The 25,037-nt window shown below is 34.9% G+C and overlaps 1 protein-coding gene across 5 annotated transcripts in view; it reads right to left on the bottom strand.

Annotated features, from left to right (window-relative positions):
• Nucleotides 1–25,037, bottom strand: part of CDK8 (cyclin dependent kinase 8) — a 113,960-nt gene that overhangs the window by 13,256 nt on the left and 75,667 nt on the right. For all 5 annotated transcript variants that reach the window (XM_044249462.1, XM_044249463.1, XM_044249461.1 and 2 more), the window contains 2 exons: nt 7,249–7,306; nt 4,898–5,029 (listed from right to left, as the gene is read on the bottom strand). In XM_044249462.1, coding sequence (XP_044105397.1) covers nt 4,898–5,029; nt 7,249–7,306 — 190 coding nt within the window. The remainder of the gene's footprint in view (nt 1–4,897; nt 5,030–7,248; nt 7,307–25,037) is intronic.

Below are 25,037 nucleotides of genomic sequence, written 5' to 3'. Positions count from 1 at the left end.
CCTTCTAGCACTTTCCAAAGTAAAAACATATAAATCTCATCTACTTCTCAAACTCTGCAATGCTTTGTGCAGCTATTGAGCTAACTAGGCAAAGTAGATAGCAATTAGCAGACTAATTGGACCCAAATTGGGGGGGAGCTTGTTAATGTATTAATCAACAGATGTATTAACAGCAAGTTTCTACCTTAATAAAAGAGTAAATTCTCATTCTCCCTATCTTATTTCTCACTTAATAGAATGTCATGTAATTAGTGGGCATTCAGTTATTTGAGAACAAACATCTGAGTTTAAAAGTCCATACTTTAGTAAAACTTTAAGACTGCTTCAGTGATGATTAATTAAAGACTGAAACTCCCTTTTCAGGTTTCTCCATGAAGTCAACCAAACAAAACCCCCAAATACTCAAAACTGAATTAAACTTTGTCACTGGGAGTACAATGTTTACTAACCTATTATTTACTCTCTTTGGCTTAATGATTCAGCTTGTAGTTTTGTACAAGTGAATAAAAGACTGCAGCACCAAAGTCTGTTTGGAATAGAGGATGGGAACATTTTTTTCCCTGTGCTCTTTGGCTGCTTCTTAGTAGCCTTCAGTTTAACATAATCCACCAAACTGCACTAGCAGATTTCACCCTTCTAAATGATGCCTTTAAAATGAACTACTGAATAAGTAATCTGTGCACTGAACTACAAAAGTTCTTCTATTAGCTGCTCAAACTACAACAATCTGACAGGGAAGTAAAAATGCTAGGCAAGTTCTTGGTAAGTAGCTTTCACTGTGGTGTGGGGAATTTATACTTTAATGGACCCTCAGGCTACTTACACAAGAAACAGGTAGAATGGGATTGTGTGGGAAAGACGGGAATCACGGAAGAGGTTTGCATTTTTATTCCTTTATTCTATTCTTTAAAATTTATATTAAAAATGGTTTACATATAATTTCTCTCTCTCAAAAAAAGAAGTAATTGGAAAGATACCCATATTTAACATTTTTGAGCCAATGTCTTCATAAAGGAAAAGTGTTTTAAAGATTGCTCTTGGCCAAGTCAGGTGTTCATAGGGCAGGGATCACCACCGCAGATGCCCTGACCTTGGTTTCAATCATCTGCACCCCAGATTGTTCCCTCTATATTCTTCCTATCTCAGAAGCAACTGTTTTATCCAGGGTCACAGAACTTTTAGAGTTAAAGAGATGATTTAGTCTAAATTCCCACTTTCAAACAATGAGGCTAAAGAACTCAATGTTTTACATGGGGGTGAGCATGTGTGCGAACGTGAGCAAGCACACACACGCATCCCACCCTGAGTGACAAAGCTAAGGCTAGAAGTCGGATTAATTTGCATACATTTTGGTTTTTCTTAAGTTTTAAAAAGTTTAGCTAATAGTTATCCAATAAATTTGGATGATGAGAAGGAGGAAGAGAGGAAAAATATGAAGAAAAGCCTTCTCTTTTGCAAATTATAAAGCCATTTGAACAAGGGAATCTACCTAACTGCTAGTAGTTTAGCTTTGTGACAAATAGTCCTGCATCAAAACTGCCAACTGCAGCTTGTCCTAGTGAATAACAGGTTATACAAATTGCAATGTTCGCAACAAAATATAAGTTTCTTGAGAAAAAGATAATAGAGTCAGAGTCTCTAGCTTCTGTGATGGCATATTTTTTACTAAATTTAAATCAATTCAAAGTTTTCAGTGGATAACAGCTAAGATTAGGCAATCTTTTTTTTTTTTTTAAATATTTTAGTTGTTTGCCAGGGAGAGAGAGAGAGAGCATAAGCAGGAGAAGTAGCAGGCAGAGGGAGAAGCAGACTCCCCATTGAACAGGGAGCCTGATGTGGGGCTTGATCCCTGGACCCTGGGATCATGACCTGAGCCGAAGGCAGAGGCTTAACTAACTGAGCCACCCAGGCGTCCCAGGCAATGACTACCTTATCTGTGTAGTCTATTAATATATCTTATCAAAAATAACAATGCTTTTGAATATTAATATCCTAGGTGGAAAAAATAGTTATGTATCATATTAGTTTATATTCTAAGCACTCAGAATATACTTATAAAAAAGATAACCAAATGTATGTGCAGGTAATAATACAGCTTCAGTAATTTTTACTTTTCCTTCTAATTGATTTTTTAAAAAAATAAGCATTTTATTTTGGAGTAATTTTAGACTTAAAGAAAAGTTGCAAAGATAGTACAGAGAAGTCTTATATCTAACTGAATTAATTTATCTGCCTTTACTTTTATAAAATGAAATATGATCTCAAAGCAGTTATGAACATTAGTGAACATAAAGATTTTCTGAAGAAAGACACATTGGGTTAAGGATTAATATGGGGGAATGATCACAAGCATTTCTTCTTTCCCTTCTTGAGTATACACTGAAATGGCAGCAAAGTAAGAAAGGTTAATAGTAATCCATAGTAATAAAAAGAACAGGAGGAGATCACTGGGGATAAGACTGATTCATTCATTCATTCATTCACTCATTCAACAAAGAGTACTGAGTTCTCACTGCATACAGTGCCTACTAGGGTGACCAGCTCGGCAAGGTCTATCTATTTTAGTGGATTTTAGATACTATACAATGCTAACAAGTGGAAGTAAGATGGAAGTGGGTTGGGGAAGGCTGAATGACTACTTTCGACTGCGTGATCATTGAGGTTCAGTCTCTCTGAAGAAGTAGTGTTTTGACTAAGAACTGAAAGAGAGAGAGAGAGAGAGAGAGAGAGAGAGACTGGCCATATGAAGACCTGATCTAGACAGAGATACATAAGAACACTTTGCTTTGGGAAGACGGAAGGCAGATGGAACAGCTCAGAGAAGGCCCCAGGCCACAGTATTTTTGCTGAGTGTGAAGCAGAATTGCCCTGTACAACTCTGGAAGATTCTGTCCTTAGAGGACTAGCTACAAAGTCTGTATTATTTTTTCTTCCCAAAGTCTGCGTTTTGAATAGTTGATTCTCCTTCTCCTGCTCCTCTCCACTGCCCTGAAACTACCAGGTACAAAACTAGGACCTAAAGTTGGAAGACTCTTCCCTTAAAGAATCTGAATGGCCTCAGGACAAAGGCTTGTCCATGCTAGCACTTGGGGATCCCCCTCTTAACGGTAGTTCTCTGCTAGATCACTCTGAAATCTGTGCCCTATGATCCATGTCCACAAAGTTCCCAAGCACTTTTCTGTAAGCTGATTCTTAAATATGAAGAGATAATCGAGGGTCAACAAATAGTGGACGAACACTTGCCACATGGAAGGGAGAAACTGAGACATATAAATAAAAAGAGAGCCTATAAAGAAAACACCTAATTATTTCAGGAAAAAAGCAAATTACAAACAATTAAAAAGCACTGTTATCACCATCCTCACAGACAGTTGAGATGCTTTTTCCCCCCATAAAATAATATAAAAAACTAATAGAGAATAAGAAGGGGTTCTTAGAGGAAAAAAAGACAAAGGCAGAAAAACATAAGAAAAGTGATATCAAGTAGTCCAGCAAGTAGTCCAACATATGCCCACACTCAGTTTAGGAAAGACAGGCACAGAAGACAGAGGAAGAAATCAAAGACTAGTTTAAGAGTTTTCCACAGACATGGGCTGTACAATACAAATTTCAGACTGAATGTGCCTACCAAGTGGTCAGCACATTACTGTAAAACAGAAGGATAAGAAATCCTATTTGTTTTCAAAAAGAAAAACCACCCAGGTAATCCACCAAGGAATGAGTACAAGACTGGCATGAATCTTCATTAGCAACACTGATGCTACAAGCCAATGGAAGAGCATCATCAAATACTGAAGGAAAGTTATTTTGTACTTAGAATTTTAAACCTGGACAAACTGCATGATATAGTAAGACACAGGCATTTTTGAGAAATACAAGAACGAGAAAATTTACCTCCAAGACACCTTTCCAAAGCAAGCTGAGAATATGCTATAGCAAAATAATAAAGCACAGAAGGAAATACGTCCAACTCAGAAGAATTTAAAAAAAAAAAGGAAAAGAAAAGCCAGGATGAAAATCAGTCCAGAATACAGCATAGCATAGAAGACTTCTGGATGGAATCAACCAAGAAAAACAAAAGCAGGCTTAATGCTATTCTGGAGAACACAGCAAGTTAGGTAAACAGTAAAGACATATAACAATGGGAAAAAGAAAAGAAAAGCACATAAGAAAAGAACATGAAAAAATTCAATGAAATAAAATGAGGCACAATAAAGATGTCAGTAATGGGAAAGGTATGGAAAAAGGACTGTGGGAGTTGAGCACTGAATCTGTTACAATATATAATCTGAGTATAAATTGTGGAAATTATGGTTTGTAAATAGAAAATAAATGTTGTAAACATCAACAAAGTAGTAATAATAATAATGACAACAATATTTCTAACACAGCTTATAAATTTGGAGGCTGAAGAAGTAAAAGAGCACTAATTTCCCAATTCTTGATAGTATGGAGGTAATCAACATAATCAAAAACTGAAAAGCAAATTAAGATATCCTAAACCACTTTTTCCATAATTTTTCTCCTTAACTCCAAGGGGATCTTTTAGAAGTATTTCTTTTGGTGAAAAAAACATTTGTCTGAAGTTTAATGGTTTAGAAATTTTACTGTGCTTATTTCTCTTCTCAAGTAAAATTTAAAATATATTTTTACTTAGAATGCATAGTATGATCCCATATATTTAAGAAGTTTTAAAATATCTATCAGAGAGAGATGTTTAGAATAATACATTCCTAATGCTCATAATGGTGTTTCTAAGTAGTGGAATTTTAGGACAGTTTTTGTTCTTATTTTTATAGTTTTCTGTATTATTTGGTTTAATACACAGAAATATGTATATTTTACAATAACAAAGCCACTTTTAAAATGCCATGGAATTTTAATTAGTTATACTCACCAATAGCTTTGGTATAATGTCTCGCTCCAAGAAGTAATTCTGGGGCTCGGTACCAGAATGTTACAACTACTGGATCCAAATCTGCTAAAGGCTTCAAAGGTGAATTAAATAATCGGGCAAAGCCCATATCAGCTGTAAATAAAGATAATAATAATGTTAAGTCAATATATTTTTACAAATTTAATTGATTAATTTTACCACTGTTAAGATAGGGAAAATGTGCTGAATTCTTCACCTGGGTTATAGATATGCTTGCTGCAAAGGTCAAGGGTGACCCTATACTCCCAGGCAGATTTCTTTCTGCCTGTCACACTACCCCTGGGGACAGGGTTGTTAAACTTCATGTCCATTCTTTGTATTGGTTATAAGCACTGAGAAACTAGTTGAGTTATAGTAAGGCTTTCCATTATTTGCATCAATAAGCCTGGTAACTGGGATAATCATGACTATACAGTATGTTAATACCACTATCTCTCCCCCATTTATTTAGGTTGAATTTTATTAACTTAAAGAATCATAGTAATTTTTTTAAGCTGGAAAAGACCTTCTAAAAGGTCATATAGTTCAATCACCTCCTTTTTCAGGAGGAAAAAAGAAAAAAATTTCAAAAGAAGAAATTAAATGATTGACAAATGTCATAAACTCCTACCTCAGAACTGAAGTTGTGGCATTTGACATAGTTTAATATGTAGTGTAGTTATTCAGGCATGACTGTTTATCCTATTAAACTGTAATCTTAAAAGCAAAAACTGTCTTTTTTCATCTATTTTAGTCTCTATCTAGTGTCATTACACATAGCTTTTATCAAATATACATTGAATGAATGATCACCTGTTCATACCACCTACCAAAAATTTCAAGATTCATCCACCATTTATTTGGTTTTGCTCTCCTAATATACATTTTTAATGAAGGAGGCTCTCATCTACCCTTCTTAATTACGGAGGTTTAAAAAAAAAACCAACACAGAAATTTGGTAAAGAACTAAAACCATGACTCAGATTACTAAATACTGGCTTATAGAAGAACTAATATTTCTTCTTAAATGTGAATGCTTTAAGCCTTTAGTATCCCCCAAACCTGCTCACATCATATGTATTACATCTATGCATAATTCCAAACTAGATTATTTTGTTACATAAAATTTCTCCAAATCTTAGTAAAAAAATATGTCTGTAATTACCGTCTGGCTGGGTCTTTTTTATTTTGCACACTTTGAACTTACATTTGAAGAAATTGATGCAACCAAATTGGGCTTTTTAAAACACAAGTTAGGACTTACAAGGCATTTGGTGACCCTATAGAGTTAAGTACTGACAGGGTCTGGCTGTCAAAGGGAGTCAATGCCTAGGAGTACTCTGAGGTACATCAAATGTTTGTGATACTAAAAACCTTGTGAGGTTTGCATGATAAAAGAGTATTCTGAGGGTCTAATTAAAAGTGGAAAGTGAGATCTGGGGAATTTATAGGGGAGGATGGGGAAGAGGGGTTAGGAACATCTAGGTTTTTCTTTGTCGGTTAAATGGTACAAATTAGCTGATAATTTGCATTTATATTAAATGTTGCAATCAGAAAGTACTCTTTACTTTTTTTATATACTCCCACAACCCTGCTGCCTTTAAATTAACATAATTTAGTTACAACATTTCTTCTACCCACACACAAAACAAACTAAATAAATGTGACAAAGACAACTGAGAAATGACAATGAAAAAAAAAAAAAAAACCAGAATTTAAAAATTCAGTTTTATCCTTATAGGTACCAGACCAAAACTGGGTAAAATTTTGCTCTGATATATAAGAAAACAGAGCTATTAAAAAACATGCCAAGGTACAGAATGCTTGTTACTTTCTTTTCCCTTTAGGCAGAGGCCTTCTAGAACTTAAGGTTCTGTACCTCTCCAGCCTCCACGGTTTTCCTAGTTTGTAATTCCTAATGTTGAAAGGTCAACAGAGGCATATGTTCTGATCTCAACTGACTCAGGTGAACAGAACTGATGCTGTTAATTACTTGTTGGCTTTATGCCTTTGTGACTAAAGGTGAGGCTGGCTTCTAACATGGAAAGAAGCCACTCACCTCCACAGGCTATTTTTAATGAAGGCAAAGGTTTCTAAGAAACTTCCCTGGTTTATTTTATAATTAAAACACTTCAATCTCTAAAGATTGTCTGACACCTTTTAAGAGTATGAAACATTTTTCACTTTTAATGTAAACTCTTTAGAAATGGCTTTGATCAAGAAGGAACTACATGAATATAGCATATCATTACAGCAAAAGTTAGAAGTGATATTGCTGTCTGCAAAAGTTTTAAAAGAGTGCTACACTGTGACTTATCAAAAATAAAACATACCAATTTTTACTCTTCCTCGCTCAGGACCTTCACCCATAACTAAAATATTAGCAGGTTTCTGTGGAAACAAAATAGTGTTTTTTTTTTCAGTAGACAGTAGTGGTTTCTTTTAAATAGACATTATGCCAATATAACATATCCACCTTTACAAAATCTCATTTACTCAAAAATTAAAATCAAACACAGGAAGTCACCAAAGAAACATTATGTGTATATATGCAAAGCAATGTGCAAACATTAGGAAGGCCCAAATACGACAGTGCTTTTCTCCAGGCAGAGCTAATAAAGCTATTCTTGGCTTATTTAGCCAAGTCTTTGTTCATTACTGTGGAGCATCTGACTGGAAGTTACAATGTTGTGGTTCCTTCCAACTCTTTCAATTGTAAAGAATGTCTTGCAACTTTAAGGGAAATGTATCTTCAAAGATGACTTAATTCTAAATAGCAAAGGAAGGAGCCACCAGATATCTCTTTTTTTTTGAAATGCCAAAGTATGCACCTATGCTTTAACAAATAAATTTTAGAGAATCAGTTTACTAAAGTATTTTCTAAATGAGTTAGTGAAGAGGAATTTTTTATGACCTGAACAGTTGTGAGATTTTTATGTTTAAATAAAGAGAAGCTAAAACTTAAAGTGAGATTTTATAGAAGTAAAATTCCAAATAGTGTTAAAGTCTCTAAAAATATACAGGATTAACTATCATCTACAATCTGCTACAGTGGTATGTACAACATTGACTTGTGAGATTTATGCCCTCACCAGCAAGAAGGAAGAAGAGAGGAAGAAGGAAGATAAGGGGATTGGATGAACAGAGAGGAAAGGGTTGGGGAGAGCAACCCCCAAACCTTTCTTACCCTACTAGGCTGTCTACTTGGTATTTAATTTTGCCAGTCTGCTAAATAACAATGAAACTAGATTAGAATACCCTTCAAATACAGATCAAACAACCTTAAGATTAAGGATTTTAATGAAGGCTGTTTACAGTGCTAACTAGTTCACAAGCTTCCCTAACCACATCTAATAGCCCCCATGCTCTTACTGACAAAATATAACTTAATATATTTACAGTATATTATTCTCTACACTACTATCTACGATCTGCTACTACATATCAAAAAAAATTTTTTATCCCTAGCCAAAAGAAAAAAGAATTGCTGAAATGGTGGCATATCAGAGGTTACAAGTTCTAGATTTTTAAGAAACTAGGCACCAAAGAGATTAAATGACTTGCCCTGTAAGCATAATCTACAAGACTGGGCAGCAACAGCAGAATTTACCCCATGGCTTAAGTCTAGTGCTCACTTTCTAATATATCATCTTGGAAAGTAACTTTATGTAGCAAGTTTTTCAATTAATGTATACTACCATAATAAAAATAATAATAGTTTCATTCAAGAAAATATTTTCAGAACCTCTATCATTCACACACATACACACTCCTGACCCCTGGAAGAACAGACCGGCGAAGTAGCTGAAGAAGTACATAACACTATTCCCCATTCACTACCTGCAAGTGCTGCCTAACACAAGTAAAACTGCTTTCATGCGCTGTGCTAACCCATCACTGGGTTAGACTCTGCAGAGACTCCTAGAGCTCAGCCTACTTCAAAATGAAATCAGATCTCTGAAACTATCATAAAATATTGAAGGCAGAGGAGGGTTTCCAAGAGGAATCAGGCAGCATTTCTATCTCGCTGAGGAGTAAGGCTTGCTCTCAACTACCAACGTGGGCTCAGGAAGAAACGTCCATGTCTGTGATAGAACTCTTCTTATGGACCACTGGGGAAGAACTCCCTAAACATCTCTTGAACACATTTCCTATTCTTTAAGCCCATTATGATTCTTTTTCCATCCAATCCATCTCTGTAGTGTTGCCAGGGTAATCTTTCTGAAAGACAAAGCTGATCATATCACTCCTTTGCTTAAAATCTTCCATAGTAGTATCATGGAAAATTCTTGTTAAGACTGGGTGAAAACAGAACACAAAATGATATACAGACTGTGATTACAAACAGGTTAAAAAAAAAAAAAGTACAATGGGTAAAGACTAGAAGAACAAAGAGTTAGTGACAGTGGTACGGATGAACCTTTTCAAAGGTGTCTTTGAATGCTTTTGCTATGCTTTATAATTAGGTATATGTAGAGAAATATTATTTCTACTTTAATTAGTCTCTCATCACCTATGAATAAGATCCAACGTCCTTATGAGGGGATACAAGGCACCTGCAAGCTCATTCCCATCAATCTATCCTGCCCCACCTGCCACTGTCCCCGCTGCTCCTGCCATACTGGTTTTCAGTATCCTGTGACACTTTCAAATCTGTTATCCCATTATTACTGCCCCAAAGACTCTTCCTCTGTTATTTGGCAAAATCAAGAACCTTTCACAACCCATTGGTCCTCCACCATGTCCCAAACCCCATTCCCTTCTCCAGAGGTGCGAAGTGATTAACTGGTTTGCTGTGATGGACTTTTCCAGAATTTAAGTGCTCAATCCTAAAATATTACCTCTGTATCTGGCAAGTGCAGAGCACAACATTGACATCTCTCTCCTCCTTTTATTTTACATGAAGTAGAAAAATCTCCTTTTTTGCTTTCTTACTCATTCAGCAACTGGGCCCATATCTTAGAAAGTAAGGGTAAGTGGTACTGGTCTACCTGCTATGGGGTAACGAGAGAGAAACTCCCTCTCTTATTTGTTTTGTTCGAGACATAACAGACTGTCAAGTTCCAAACCAGGGTTTTAGCACTGGTTGGGGGAATAAACAGTTTCTCTGTCAAAGATTTGGGGACAAAGCTCTAGTTAATAGTTAAGAATTGCTCTTCTAGGAAACTTGCTGCCTATTGTATGATCTGAAGCAGGTCTTGGGGCTAAAGGCCATTACCAACACTACTTTTATAAGTGAACTTAAAATTAATTCGGTTTGGGCATGCCATATAGTCAAAAACAAGAACGGTGCTGTGTTGTTTCAGTACACTACTTATGAATGATGGGTCCCTCCTCATGTTATTTTTATGATGGCATTCTATATGCCTCAATATGTGATATTCTGATTTTAGTAGAGAAATCTAACACTAAATTTATTTTATGGATGCAATCTAATGGAAGTTTCAAAAGAAAAAGGTAGAAAGGCTCTAACGATCATGAATACTCTTTTGTCTCGTTGCTTAACCAGTATTAACTAAGGAAGGCTTCAAAGACTTAGTAATTTTTGTTTTAGTATTTAAGGCCATGCTGAAACAATATTATCCAAAAAAGCTCATTTCTTTTCTTTCTTCTTTGTCTGGTAGTAGAATTTGGTAGTTTTTAGCTCTAGAGCCAAAGCTTCCATTTTTTTAATGACAATACACGAATCAAGTGGTAATAACCATAACTATGGTAAACAGTCTGTGATCTTTTATATGCTATCCAAGATAATCACTTTGAAAGAACATATAAAAGTTTACATTTTAATGAGGCATACACTCCATTAACCATATTTCTGCTTATGGAGATCAGAGGTCCAACATGATTAGAAGCAGTATTACATCACAGCAACATCTTCAAATACGGCTATGCTATGCAGACATGATTATAGAACACCTTTCACTGCCTGCTGAACAATGAAATAAATCAATGACACACTTGTTTGAAGTATACTTGTTGTTTGAAACTATGATACCCTTCTCTTCCTGCTGTTTTGTTTCTCCCGGGGCGGGGGGTGGGGGGGAATGTGTTTGTAATTAAAAGAACACATCCTTGTTTTATATTACAGGCTCATGGCTTTTTTGCTTTCTATTGTTATGCTCCCCCCAAAATTCACTGGTATTTCCTAAAGCAAGATGTTTGTATTGCAGAGAAAACCATTCATGTAGAGGCTTTCTGTCCTCTAGAATTTGCCATGCTGTGGAACAGGACACTGATGCTTTTGGTATATAGCAGAAATGGCGAACTGGTTTCATCTGAGGGGTCAATCCTGATTTTAAAAAAAAAAGGTAAGGACTATAGGGAGCTCTGTCTTGAGAAAGACAGGAATTGGGCTGACTAGGAAACCACCATTATTAATCAGAGGCATCTGACATATGTGCAGATGTGAATAATGGCTCATCTGTGCAGGTAACTGCCAAGACCCTTTTACTCCAGGGGTGAAAATGGGGCCTTCATATGGGCACTAAGGTGTCAAGGCAAAATGGAGACCTTGAGGCAACATGAAAATTTCATTCTTGATAGATCTATGGAAAAAAATAGCAATCCATAAGAAACCACTATTAGGGGTGCCCCCAGTCAGTTAAGTGTCTGCCTTCAGCTCAGGTCATAATCCTAGGGTCCTGGGATAGAACACCACACCGGGCTCCCTGCTCAGTGGGGAGCCTACTTCTCCCTCTAACTCTGCTCCTCTGCTCCTGCTCTATCTCAAACAAATAAATAAAATCTTAAAAAAAAAAAAAAAGAAAGAAACCACTGTTAGTGCTGTACTCTAAGACTTATTCAGAATTTAACTTTCACAAGTATTATAAACAACACAACCCAAACACACATTTTCTAGATACTCTAAACTTTCAGTTTGGTTGTTAATCATTATGTACTACAATACATGCTGAAAAAATTAATGAACTCTCTATATACATTTGAGATTCAAACCTGGGTGGCAAAATCTTAAATTGATATAGATGCAGTAATTTACAAAATTGTTTTAATGAAATCTTCTAAGGAGTTGGGTTAGAAATTTGGAAATCCAGGGGTGCCTGGGTGGCTCAGTGGTTTATAGCCTCTGCTTTTGGCTCAGGTATGGTCCCCGGGTCCTGGGATCGAGCCCTGCATTGGGCTCTCTGAGCCTGACTCCCCCTCTTTCTCTGCCTGCCTCTCTGCCTACTTGTGATCTCTGTCAAATAAATAAATAAAATATTGGAAAAAAAAAAGGAATTTGGAAATCCAGTGAATGAGATCTGGAAGATGTCTTTACATTACAGTTTTCAGTTTTTCTTCCAAGCTATGAATTACATTTTTTACCTCTAATACTGAATTTTACCCAACTGCTGCTGAATGAACACCTTTAAGCTAAAGGAGAAATTACCAACTTTTATTCTAGGAAAGTTGTTTTTAGCTCTTTGTATAGATCTAAAAAAATGCATAATTTCTTAACAAATTCTGCTTCATGATTAGAAAGTAATTGCCACTTGTAACATGGAACTCCATCCCCTACAGTCAACAGTTCAAGTACTATACATTTACCCCTGTATATACTGAATTAAGAGGCACTGAAGCCTAGAGACAACAAAGCAACAAGTCAACAGTTGCTGCCTCCAGAGAAGTCAGTCAGGTTAGACTAACGGGTGGGGTAAATTCAGGCAAGGAAAAACTTGGCAGAGGTGATGATCCCCAACCTGCCTGAAATGTGAAATCTCAGGAGCTGTTCTGGAAGATAAACAAGAGACAGTGCCTCAAGAATTCACTATCATCTTTTACTAAACCTCCGCAGGAGTCTGTACCTCTCAAGGGATGGAGGCAGAGCTCACTGGAGTATCAAAACACATGGGATGCTGACTCATCTTTCACTTACCTGAGAACTCCTCTTTTCTAGGGAGAATAGGAATTAGGTTCTCACAGTCAATGCAAATCGAGGTATTTTATGAGACAAGCATTTAACTACATGACAGTAATCATGTTAATAATAGATGACAATTCCTTTCAATAAGCCCCTCCCACTTTCCTCCAGTCCAGACTACTAGCTCTACTTCTTGCTTTCATCTAGTATCTCCTAGGTAATACAAAATCACATAAAATACCACATGGTGAATATCATCATCAAAAATGTTTCGAATAATAAACATGATCCACATTATTAGTTTAAAACTGGTATCTTTTAAAACTACAAATGTTGAGTTTTTAAAATTAAAAAAAATTCTTAACCTGCCCACTTAAGGCAGTTGGGGTATAAAATACCAGTTTAAGTGCAATAAGATCAATCTGGAATATAATCTCCTATTTTCACTGAAACAAAGGTCATTTCTTACTGTCATAGAGTACCAGAGGTAATATTCATTTCATTAACAATGAGACATGGGTGCACAGAACAGAAACATGGCAACAGAAATAAACTTTTAAATTTACAGGTACAACTATATCTTATTTATTCCTAAGAATGTGTGTACACATATTAATATATATGTGTATATTTTCTTGTAGATGGAAATGTATTTTCCAAGTTAGATTTGCTTAATTGTATTTTTGTAAAGCTGTAAGATGTGTTCTAACACAGCTCCAGCAAAGAATCTAATAAAGTACCCAATAAGGAAAAAAAAAGTACCTTTAAGACTAGAAGACTGAGTAACATTAAAGAGATCAAAGGCATCTTAAGGTAGAGGTATTAAGAGGCAAAGAAAGGATATCAAAAGTCTTTTAGTTTTTAAAACAGTTCCGGTTAACCAAATTTTACAAAAAAAAAAAAAAAAAGCATAGTTTATATTCATATCTGAAAATCACTCTAATTCCAAATACTATTCTAAATAATATTAATTTATATAATTGTTGGTATAACAGTGATCAGTGGGTAGTATTGCTTTGTGCTCTATCTTCCCAAGTTATTATCTTCTGGACACATCTGCATGTTTGTACATTACTTTTACTAATTACATCATATTCCTCTATTAATAGACAGCTGGCTGTATTTCCCCCCCACCCCTACTTCTGGCACCAACCCTGATGATGCTCCCACTGACAATGTTTGTATAAATTATACTTGCCTCCCCACTATCCCCTGAAAACCCTGACACATTCAATAGGTAATTTCCTTGGGATGGAATTTCCAAAGTAGAATTATCAGACCAAATATCAATAGCTCTCTTGTCCTAAAATTAGAAGTTTGCTTTGCTTAAGTTTCAAAGGTGGATACGTGCTCAATGGACATAACTTGGGAAATGAAGACAAGAACAATGTGCTTGATAATAGATGACTTTTATATCTATAATCTTTAAACTAATAGATGGACCACTATAAACATTTCAGGTTACCTTTTGTTTTTTTCCTCTTTATAAAACTAAAAAATGGTATCATACAACTATATTGTTTGTAACCTTTCCTCACCAGTGTATCATGAAGATTTTTTTTTAATTTGGAAATTACTTTTCTGATGTAAACCTTAGGAATCCTATGGATTCATCAAAATTTTAGATCAATTACCTCCTATTAATTGTTTAGGTTGTTCCTAGTTCCTTAATTAAAGAAAAATGATGCTATAACAAACATTTCTGAAAGTGCCTGAGAAATTCCAAGAAAGTCAAATTGTTGGGTAAATGTTATAAACATTTTTAAGGTTTTTTGATACACGTTAACAGATTTGGCCCTTGGAACAGGTTCAAGTATCAATTTTATAAATTCAACAACCTTTTATAAAAAATACCATTAAGTATGATAAAACCGGGTGGCTCGGTTGGTTAGGTGGCTGCCTTCGGCTTAGGTCATGATGCCGGAGTCCTGGGATCGAGTCCTACATCAGGCTCCTTGCTCAGCAGGGAGCCTGCTTCTCCCTCTGCCTCTGCCTGCCTCTCTTGTCTGCCTGTGCTCACTCTCTCTGACAAATAAATAAATAAAATCTTTTAAAAAAAAAAAAAGGTATGATAAAACCAATCTGGAAAATAATGTATATATGCAATGTATATAAAATTTTCTAATTTTTATTAGCTTCAGTGATTATATAATAGTAACTTAAAACTTTGAGTATCTTTCACTGATATTCATGTTCTGATTTGTTCTGTACATTTGTTTAATTGAGGAGGCTTAGATGATTAAATTTACATATTCACCTCAATTCTCTATATTCTTTAAAGATATATTATTTTTATCACTTTTCTAATGTGTTACTTTCCTCTTTCTAAAAACTTTACATTTTATATTCTCTAAGGGTATTTTTACTAGTGTTTTAAAATTTCAGCTTGTCTACTGTATCTTTAGTAATAGTTGGGAATTTACTTAGTTGGAAATTTATCTCCAGTTAAAGCTAGAATAAATAACCCAATTTTTAAAAATACATTTTGCTACTAAGATCCATGTGGGTTTTAGTGTAATTTTAAGAAATAAGTAACAAAAAATTTTATTAGAGACAAGAAAATACTTCTCCCTAATGATACTAAAGAGTGATGCTCTTCTTTACTGTAAATAACTTATAATTACATAGTAAGTTCTTATAATAGTGTGAGTGTATTCATTCAATTTTTGTTAATCTCTGTGTCTTTTTTTTTTCAATTTATTTATTTTCAGAAAAACAGTATTCATTATTTTTTCACCACACCCAGTGCTCCATGCAAGCTGTGCCCTCTATAATACCCACCACCTGGTACCCCAACCTCCCCCCCCGCCACTGTTAATCTCTGTGTCTTAAATGGCATATTTTTTCAATTGATGGTGTCTAATAGTTAAGATAATTCTTTTATTTCTAGCTTTATTTTATTGTGTTCTGAAATGCAGAATTTGTGACTTTGTGAGGTCTTACCACGAATCTAATCTCTAGTACACACTGAACTTTTGTAGTATAATTTTGTGAGTGAATGTTTATTTAAAAAATACATTCTTGGGGCACCTGGGTGGCTCAGTGGGTTAAGCCTCTGCCTCCCCCCCACCCCGCCTGCCCCTCTGTCTTTTAAAAAATAAAATAAAAATACATTCTTTTAGAAAGTTCTAAATGCCAAGCAACTATATTACATCACATTGCTTTATTCTACAATTTTTGTTTCTTTATTTAAAAATTTTTGTCATAATCTGAGAGAAAAATGGCAAGGTATACAATTATATATATTTTTAAAAGATTTTATTTATTTATTTGACAGAAATCACAAGCAGAGAGGCAGGCAGAGAGAAAGAGAGAGAGAAGGAAGCAGGCTCCCTGCTGAGCAGAGAGCCCGATGTGGGGCTTGATCCCAGGACCCCGGGATCATGACCCAAGCTGAAGGCAGAGGCTTTAACCCACTGAGCCACCCAGGCGCACCTACAATTATATATTTCTACTTGTTTTGGTACAAACCACAAATTCTTTGCTGTATAGCAAAGAATCATTGATTATTCATTAACCATTCTGCTATTATAAAATGTGTTTCAATCTTCTGAAATAAAAAATACTTTATCTGATACGACAATTTTGTTCTCTATTTGAAAAGATACAGACTTGAGACCAATGGTTCTCAACTATTTTCCTCCCCTAAACATCTGAGGAATATATGTTTCTTTAGAAAATGAAGAAGTGGTTAAGAATAAGGCTGAAAACACTCAGGGGTGGCACCAGCTATTAAGTTGTGTGACTTTAATCTCCATTTCATCATTTATAAAATACAAATAAAAATGACAACCAAGTGTCGCTGCAGATATTAAATGTGATGAATGCTCATAAAAGGATTACAGAAAGATACCTGATATGTAAGATCCTAAGTATATTATAATGGTAATTATGATTACCATTAGCTAGCACTATAATCTGTTAATGATGATTCACTGCTGTAGTCATTCTTAAGTAAATGCTTCCTGGGGGGTGGGTGCCCATGCTTAAGTGGACAGTGCCCCTAAGATGATTTTTCTATATTGCCCTATGAGACACTCCTAGTTGCTTTTGATCATCTTCTAGCTTTTAGTCATTTATACCTTTTAGAGATTAAAAAAACTGCTTATTCTTAGCATTAGCTGTTTAAAAAAATAAAAATATACATTCTTGTAGAAAGTTAAAATATATGAATATAGAAAGTAAAATTTACCTAAAATCTCATCTCACAGAGTTAAGCCATTACAAACATCTTGATGGATAAAATTCTAGTTATCTCTAAATCTGTATTATTTATATTTAATATAAATGTCTTATAAAGGCTCTTTTGCTTTAACAGAGCTGCCCCTATCATAACTATTTAGGTTATTTCTGTACCAGAACACTGTTAAATAAGTAGTGACAGAAGGTCAGAAGGTTAATGGCTATTGATTTTACATATATATATATACTTTTCATGCTTGGAAGTTTCCTTCTTCTATTTTTAACAGGAATTTCAATCAGAAATGAATATTAAATTTTGTCAAATAATACTGCACATTGAATTTTGCTAAAGTTTTACATTTACAACTACTAAGATAACCACAGTGTTATTCTCTTAGTACCAGTAATATTATGAAACCTGTTAATTGGCTTCCAAATACTAAATCATGCATTCTTAAAATGAGCTTCATTTACTTAAAACACAGTATTCTTTCAGTTGTCACTCTGGATCTTTTTTGTTAACATTTTTACTTAAGAAATATGCACAAATATTTACATGTGACACTGGTCCAGGCCTGTGTACATTATCTTCACCAGCTTTGTGTGACTGTTAGGTTTTCTTCCTACAAAGTTACTAAGGAAACTTTCTTTTGCTCTAGTATAGTTTATACAGTGTAGAATTAGCTGTTGCTTGAGAGGTAAAGCAACTGTGAAACCATTTGCTATTGCTACATATTGTGGAGGAAGACCTGTGACAAATGTCTTCATTTCTTCCATAGTTACTGGTCTCTTTTGAGTTTTTCTACCTCTTCCAGGGCAATTATGGTAATTTTAATTTATTTTAAAATGCTTCTTTATTCTTGGGTTTTATAGAACACCAGAATAGTTCATCAACCACTAAAAAATTTTAAACTGTAGTCAAAAATCATCCATTCCCACTTCAGTGCACCAGAAGCGGAATTTCACAGATGACTTTTACCAACCTTTCGAGAATAATTTCTATATTGTACACACTATTTAAGAGACTAAAATCACTTTCTGAAGCTGATGATCACAAAAACAAAACAAAACAAAGTATACAAACAGATGATTAGTGACCAAACTCACTTGTCAATAAAGATGAAATAAAATATTAGAAGGGAATCCAATAGTGACTGAAAAAAAAAGTCAAGACCAAGTAGAGTTGCTTCCATGAATGCAAGGATGGTTCAACTTCAAAAACAAAACAAAACCTTATAAATGTAAGTTTCCACATTAACAGATTAAAGGAAATAGCAATATGACCATCTCAAAAGATGCAGAACAAGCACTAAATAAAATACACTTTTGATGTAGGAACAAACAACTTAACTAGATATAGAAGTAAACATCTTTAACCTAATAAAAGGTATTTTTACCAAAACTCCAGAACAAATATCATATTTAATGAGGAAAGTTGAGTTTTCATTAAAGACATAAAAAAACTGTCACCTCAATCACTTGCCACTGCACTAGTAAACAGGTCCTTGCCATTTATCATTACCACATAACAAGGGAAAAAATACATTTCATACATTCCAATTTTTACTTTCCTTTAAAATTCTGTAATTCCGTAACTGGGTTATATCTTATACCTACTATGGGACAGTCAAATTAGCAAAATGTTTTCTTTCTTAGTAATATATAAAACAATACTGCAGGCTTTCTGCTTCCCAGTCTGCAGTACAAAGAGGTAATATGGTATGTTTGGGATAGATTCTGTGTACCAGTCTCAGAGGTGGGAAGCTACAGAGGTATTTTAGGTAATGGAATACAATGTGGGTTTACTTTTAAGAGGGATCATTCTCAAGGCTATGTCGATATTAGACCATATAAACTGCAAAACTAAAATGTTAGATCGCTTGGGTAGTTTTTGCAGTAATCCAGGTGTCCTGGATTAGAACAGCAGTAATAGAAATGATAAGAAAAGCCACAAGGCAATAAGTGGAGTCCAAAAAATTCACCTGGAAGGTCAGGTTACTCTGGGGTAAATGAACAGAAATTAATGAGACAAATAAAGTCAGCCTAAAGAACTGCAAGTCCACCTGGAAAATCCAAATCCATGTCCTGCCAGCAAAGAATTTTAGAATCTCCTTATTTGTGGCTCCTGATTTACTGGACCGATCTAGATACTGAACTACAAGAATGCGGACTCTCTGCCAAAATTTGCCCTTCCCTTCACAATTCACTCTCCCCACAGCTTCTTCTCCCTGACAATAAGCACCACAGTTTATTCTTCTTTGGGAAATGACACTAGTCAGATGAGTAGAACCAATGGCCAATGTGTTATATTCAAATCTGAGTTACTGGAGGATCTTACTGTAGTCTGATCTATGTTTTGAACATAGAGTTGACAAGAATCCATTTATTCATTCAATAAAAATTTGTTGTGCAACCAATATGTGTTATTCTGGGTACTAATGATATAGCAGTAAAAGAAATGGATAAAGTTCCTGCCCTTAAGGTATATTTATATTCCTAGGGGAACCTGAAAGTAAGTTGTAGTAAAATGTATTAAATGAACATTATTATGTATTATTATGTATTATTATGTATTCAGGTATTATTACCTGAAAGTAAGTTGTAGTAAAATGTATTAAATGAACATTATTATATATTAAATGAACATTAATATTATTAAAAATAATATTATTTTTAATAAAATTAAAATTAAATTTTAATACTTTAAATTAAAGTATTCATTTAATACTTTAAATGAAACTCAATCAAAAAGATAAAAATAGGGGCGCCTGGGTGGCTCAGTGGGTTAAAGCCTCTGTCTTCGGCTCAGTTCATGGTCCCAGGGTCCTGGAATCGAGCCCCACATCGGGCTCTCTGCTCAGCGGTGAGCCTGTCTCCCTGTCTCTGCCTGCCTCTCTGCCTGCTCATGGTCTCTTTCTCTCTGTCAAATAAATAAATAAAATCTTAAAAAAAAAAAAGATAAAAATAAAGGTTTGGCCTCATTTATAAATGAGGAAAGTGACACTTAGAGAAGTTAATACTACCAAAAGTTACATAATTAAATGGTAGACCAAGATTTGAACAAATCTGAGGCCCACTACAATAGGAGCTTAATTTTTCAAGATGCATAACCTAAGACCCCTTATTGGTCCTTACCACATGCAACCATTTCTTATTTTTTTTTCTTAATTATTCCAGTTGTTATTCCTCACTTCTTCCTACCTTTCAGCTACTTCTTTTTTTTTATTCTTGGATTCGCCTCTTCCTCCTTACCATAAAGGCCCAGACAACATCTGATTTTACCAGTTGGTGTTAATCAGACAGAAAAATAAATAAATAAATAAATGAGAAGATCAATCAAAAGAAAGGGGCCAAAGAATGAGTGTTATACCTTCTGAATTTTTGACTCTACCTTTTAAGGAATACATCTGTGAAATAACAAGTCTAATATAGTAAGACAGAACACTAGTCACGGTTGGAAACATTGAATGATGATGGGATGGTTATCTGCTGCACATATTATCAAGAATTACCACACCATGTAAGGGATGGGATTGGTCACTTCCAAGATGCCTTCCACTTTATGGTCTATTAGTCTATGAAATTAAGGAAATAAAAAAATGGCCTTCATTTCAAATGGTACATGGTGTTTATATAAACACATTTTAAACTAATGATTAAAAAATTAGCAGTCTTTCTCCCGTCATTTATAGTTTTATTAAACAGGCATCTTAAACAGCACTGACCTATAGTATGAGCCCTCTATAATTTGAAAAGACTATATATTCTAGAGAATTGAAACGAATCTCAGGAATTCAGACACCTATTATTTTTTAGAGAGATTATTTATTTTAAAGAGAGAATGTGCACATGTGAGCTGGGGGAAGGGACAGAGGGAGAGAATCTTCAAGCAGACTCCCTGCTAAGCCCAGAGCTTGCCACAGGGCTCAATCTCAGGACCTATGAGATCAAAATCTGAGCCTTAAAACAAGAGTCTGTAAGCTTAACTGGCAACTCACACACGCACTCCTCAGACATCTTAGTACGAGTTAGGAATCCTCACATTATATATCTACTTAAGAGTATTATATATATGGCATGATATATGTCTGAAGGCAAATTATACATAAATTAAAGAATAAAAACAGACCTTGGTGATTACAACAAAGTAATACTCTGAAGAAAAAGTAAAATCCCAGCTCTATTGAGGGTTGGAAACTTTAATAAAGAAATATTTTTTCAATAGTTAATAACTATTACCAACTTAATATCTAATTGTACCTGAGGAAAATTTCATTTTTACTAAGTCTCAAAAAAAAAAACAACTATGTGTTGATTAGAAAAGCATTTACAAGCATTTACACAAAATCTTGAGCTTTTATGTTGAAGTGACTTTGAAATATGGCTAAACTGCATACGTTTGTTTCTTTAGGAAGACTTACTTTTCCCCTCCTATATGACCACTTCTCATTTGCTTTTATCTGGTAAAGACATATAGGAGTCAATCTGAAAAAAAGATTTATTGAAAGATATATATTGCCACGGGAGCCAGTGACTTCAACAGGTTTAGAAGACAATTTTAGCTGAAATAAAACAAAACCTTATCTAATATATTCTATCTTTAAAGATTAAATTACTTTGACAAATCTTTAGAAGTCTGGAAAAAAATAAAATACTTTAATACTCTAAGGCCTGACTCTACTATTAGAAAGTGACCGGAATATTAATTTTTATATGGTCTTTCAGATTATAATTCAGGTAATTCTGAAACTTTTTTTTAGAAAAACCATTTCTCTGTATTTTGACTACAGATAGTGTATTTCACCTTTCCTGATATAAAAATCTAAAGGCCAAAAGAGAAAAAGTGGGGATTCACCACTAACACTATGTCCAGCAGTAATAACTTATATCAGATGCAGGCAGAGACCTGGGAAATTGTTGTCTTTAATATGATTCAAAAGTCCTTTAAACAAAACCTTCCCAAATCTGTCCTGTTTTTAGAAACACACTGCTCTAGATGGTAGTATTTTGTTTATAAAATTTTGTTTATAAAAATGGAAGCAGTTATAGAAATGATAGAATGATGATCACATCAATTATGTCAAAAGTAGAGAAAAGATATATTTGACTTAAAACTCTTGATAGTCATCTACTACGAAATTTTCAGGATCACTCAAAAATATTGTCTACACTCTTTTTTTTTTTTTAAAGATTTTATTTATTTATTTGACAGAGAGAAATCACAAGTAGATGGAGAGGCAGGCAGAGAGAGAGAGAGGGAAGCAGGCTCCCTGCTGAGTAGAGAGTCCGATGCGGGACTTGATCCCAGGACCCTGAGATCATGACCTGAACTGAAGGCAGCGGCTTAACCCACTGAGCCACCCAGGCGCCCCTATTGTCTACACTCTTTAAAAAAAATCTTGATGAGATTACTTAGGATAACCCTTCTTGATTGGTGAGAAATTTGACTAAAAATATTCTAGTACTGCACTGATAAATATCTGAAAAGATTCATTCAGAATCCAAGAAAAAGTAGCCTAAAAGCAATATGCAAACCAAATAACAATATTTTTATTACCAACTTGTAACCTGCCCATATGAACATGTATATTTGCAATTATGCCGCTTAGTAAAATTAAATGGGCTACCTTTTCATTATTTACAAGTAACAGAACATGGTCCATTGGGTATGTTCAATATTATTATCAAAATTAAGCAAAAGCAGCATTTGTCAATAAACCAAACAGACTGTTTACAAACAATCAAATATTTTCAAGGAAAATTGCCCAATTGGTCACTTAAGTAAACACACTTTAGAATAAGTATGATATTCATAATATTAATTAAAATGAATGCAAACCGCATTTAAGTTTGCCTTAATCAGCTATCACCAGTAAAACCCATGTTTTATCCTCAAGCCTAAATTTCATAGATGCAAGCTTCATGCTACACAATTAAACAAACGAGAAAACTGGAATAAATATTTGGAGTTTCCAATAAATGAAGCAAATCTCAAGCAATAAGCATGATTAAACCCAACATTTCCCAAAGCATTTTTCTTCCCAAAAGCTCTGGGTTTTTTGTTTGTTTGGTTTTTGGTTTTGTTGTTCTTTAGATTTTATTTATTTATTTGAGAGAGGCCAGGAGCATGGTGAGGGTAAGAGTGGGAAACAGACTCCCCGCTGAGCAGGGAGCCCAATGCAGGACTGGATCCCAGATCGCTGGGATCACGACCTGAGCCAAGGCAGAGCTTATCGAGCTTAACAGAGTGAGCCACACAGGCAGCCCTTTGTTTTTGTGAGATAACAGGCAGAGGGGGCGGGTAATAGGAGTGGGCAGAGGGAGAGGGGAATCCTAAGCAGGCTGCAGACGGGCTCCATCTCAGGACCCTGAAATCATGATCTGAGCAGAAATCAAGAGTCATACCCTTAATCGACTGAGCCACCTACACACACCACACCCTAAAGTTCTGTTTTAAAGAAACATGCTTAACATGTTCCCCACATTCATGGAGCTAAAGCACAGAGAAGGGGCAAAAAACAGAATGGAGGCTGCGAATGCAGGCTTCTTTCTTCCCAACTGTTTAATTATTTTGTTGTTTTTCCTGTTCCAGCATATGAGTAATTTCAGGATCTTTTTTTTTTTTTTTTTACCCCTAAAGAATTTACTGGCCCAGGATGCATGGGTGGCTCAGTCAGTTAAGCCGCTGCCTTCGGCTCAGGTCATGATCCCAGGGTCCTGGGATCTAGTGCTGCATCAGGCTCCTTGCTCGGCAGGGAGCCTGCTTCTCTCTCTGCCTCTGTTTGCCACACTGCCTGCTTCTGCTTGTGTGTGCCCCCGCTCCTCTCTGTCAAATAAATAAATAAATAAAAGCTTTAAAAAAAAAAAAAAAAAAAAAGAATTTACTGGCCCTCAGGTGCCTCGGTGGCTCAGCCAGTGAAGCGTCTACCTTTGGCTGGGGTAGTGATCTCCCGCTCCTGCTTGCTCATGCCCACTCTCTCTCAAATAAGTAAATTAAATCTTAAAAAAAAAAAAAAAAAAAAAAAAAGGAATTTACTGGCCCTTCTTTTTAGACAGAAAGAAAGGTATGGACATAATTTCTTTTTTCCTTTTTTTTTTTTTTTTAACAGCATCATCTTTAACAACATAAAAACACCCTAAGCCACACTGAATACCATGTGTGAACTTTAGTAACTGCCTAACTATACATTTTCCTCAGTTTCTAGTCTAGATAGAATACTTTTTTCTGATTATATCAATAATATATGTTAACTGCAAACTATTCAGACAATTTAGAAGTGATTAAAGGAAGAAAGTGAAAATTGCCTAGAATTCTCCCACCCATAAATAAACCCTACTTAGAAAAATGTATTCCCTAAAGGCAGCTATTATTCAAAATTATTTAAACATCACTGTCAAGAAGTTTGTGTAAAACATTTAAGTACTTACAATTTGGGACCAAGTATTTTCTAAAGATTTGAGTAAGTTTTTTCTTATCTTCCTAACCGTATCAAATACCTTTCAAGAAATAGTAAAGTGCAGTGGCTTTCAAACCTTTCTGAAGACTACCCACAGGAAGAAAATCATTTAATATTAAATGACAATATTCACATATAAACATATATAAGTGAAACAAGTAACTGCCCTTAATACATAATGTACTGATTTTTTTTAATTCTGTTCCATTAAAAAAATAAAAAATAAAAAGGCTGGTTGTATTGGCTGCTCTCTTAATTCACGTAGGACTTAAAACCAGCAATTTAAAAATCACTGACCTAGAAGAAAAATTTCTACATTTAGTGATCCAGCTGTTTTACCGTTCTCCAAATAACCAGAATCAAGTCATTTAACCTCTTTGCCTCTCAGTTTTTCCACTTATTAGTGACAGAATTCAAGAGACAATAAAACATGCACCTTAAAACAAACCATATCACCATGAGCAAATATTAGTATTGGTAAGCAAAACCAATAAACCAGGCAATCTTTCACTCAAATAAAGAGAATCAGACCCAGAATACCCCCATAATTCATCATGCTACCATCAATACATGATAAAATGCCTTGATAAAGAAGGCCCTGTGAAATTGAGTTTCAGGGCTTGGC

The sequence above is a fragment of the Neovison vison genome, chromosome 5 (genome assembly GCF_020171115.1).
Source record: "Neovison vison isolate M4711 chromosome 5, ASM_NN_V1, whole genome shotgun sequence".
NCBI lineage: Eukaryota > Metazoa > Chordata > Mammalia > Carnivora > Mustelidae > Neogale > Neogale vison.
The sequence above is the reverse complement of the archived record's forward strand: the minus strand, read 5'-3'. Positions and strand labels throughout refer to the sequence as shown.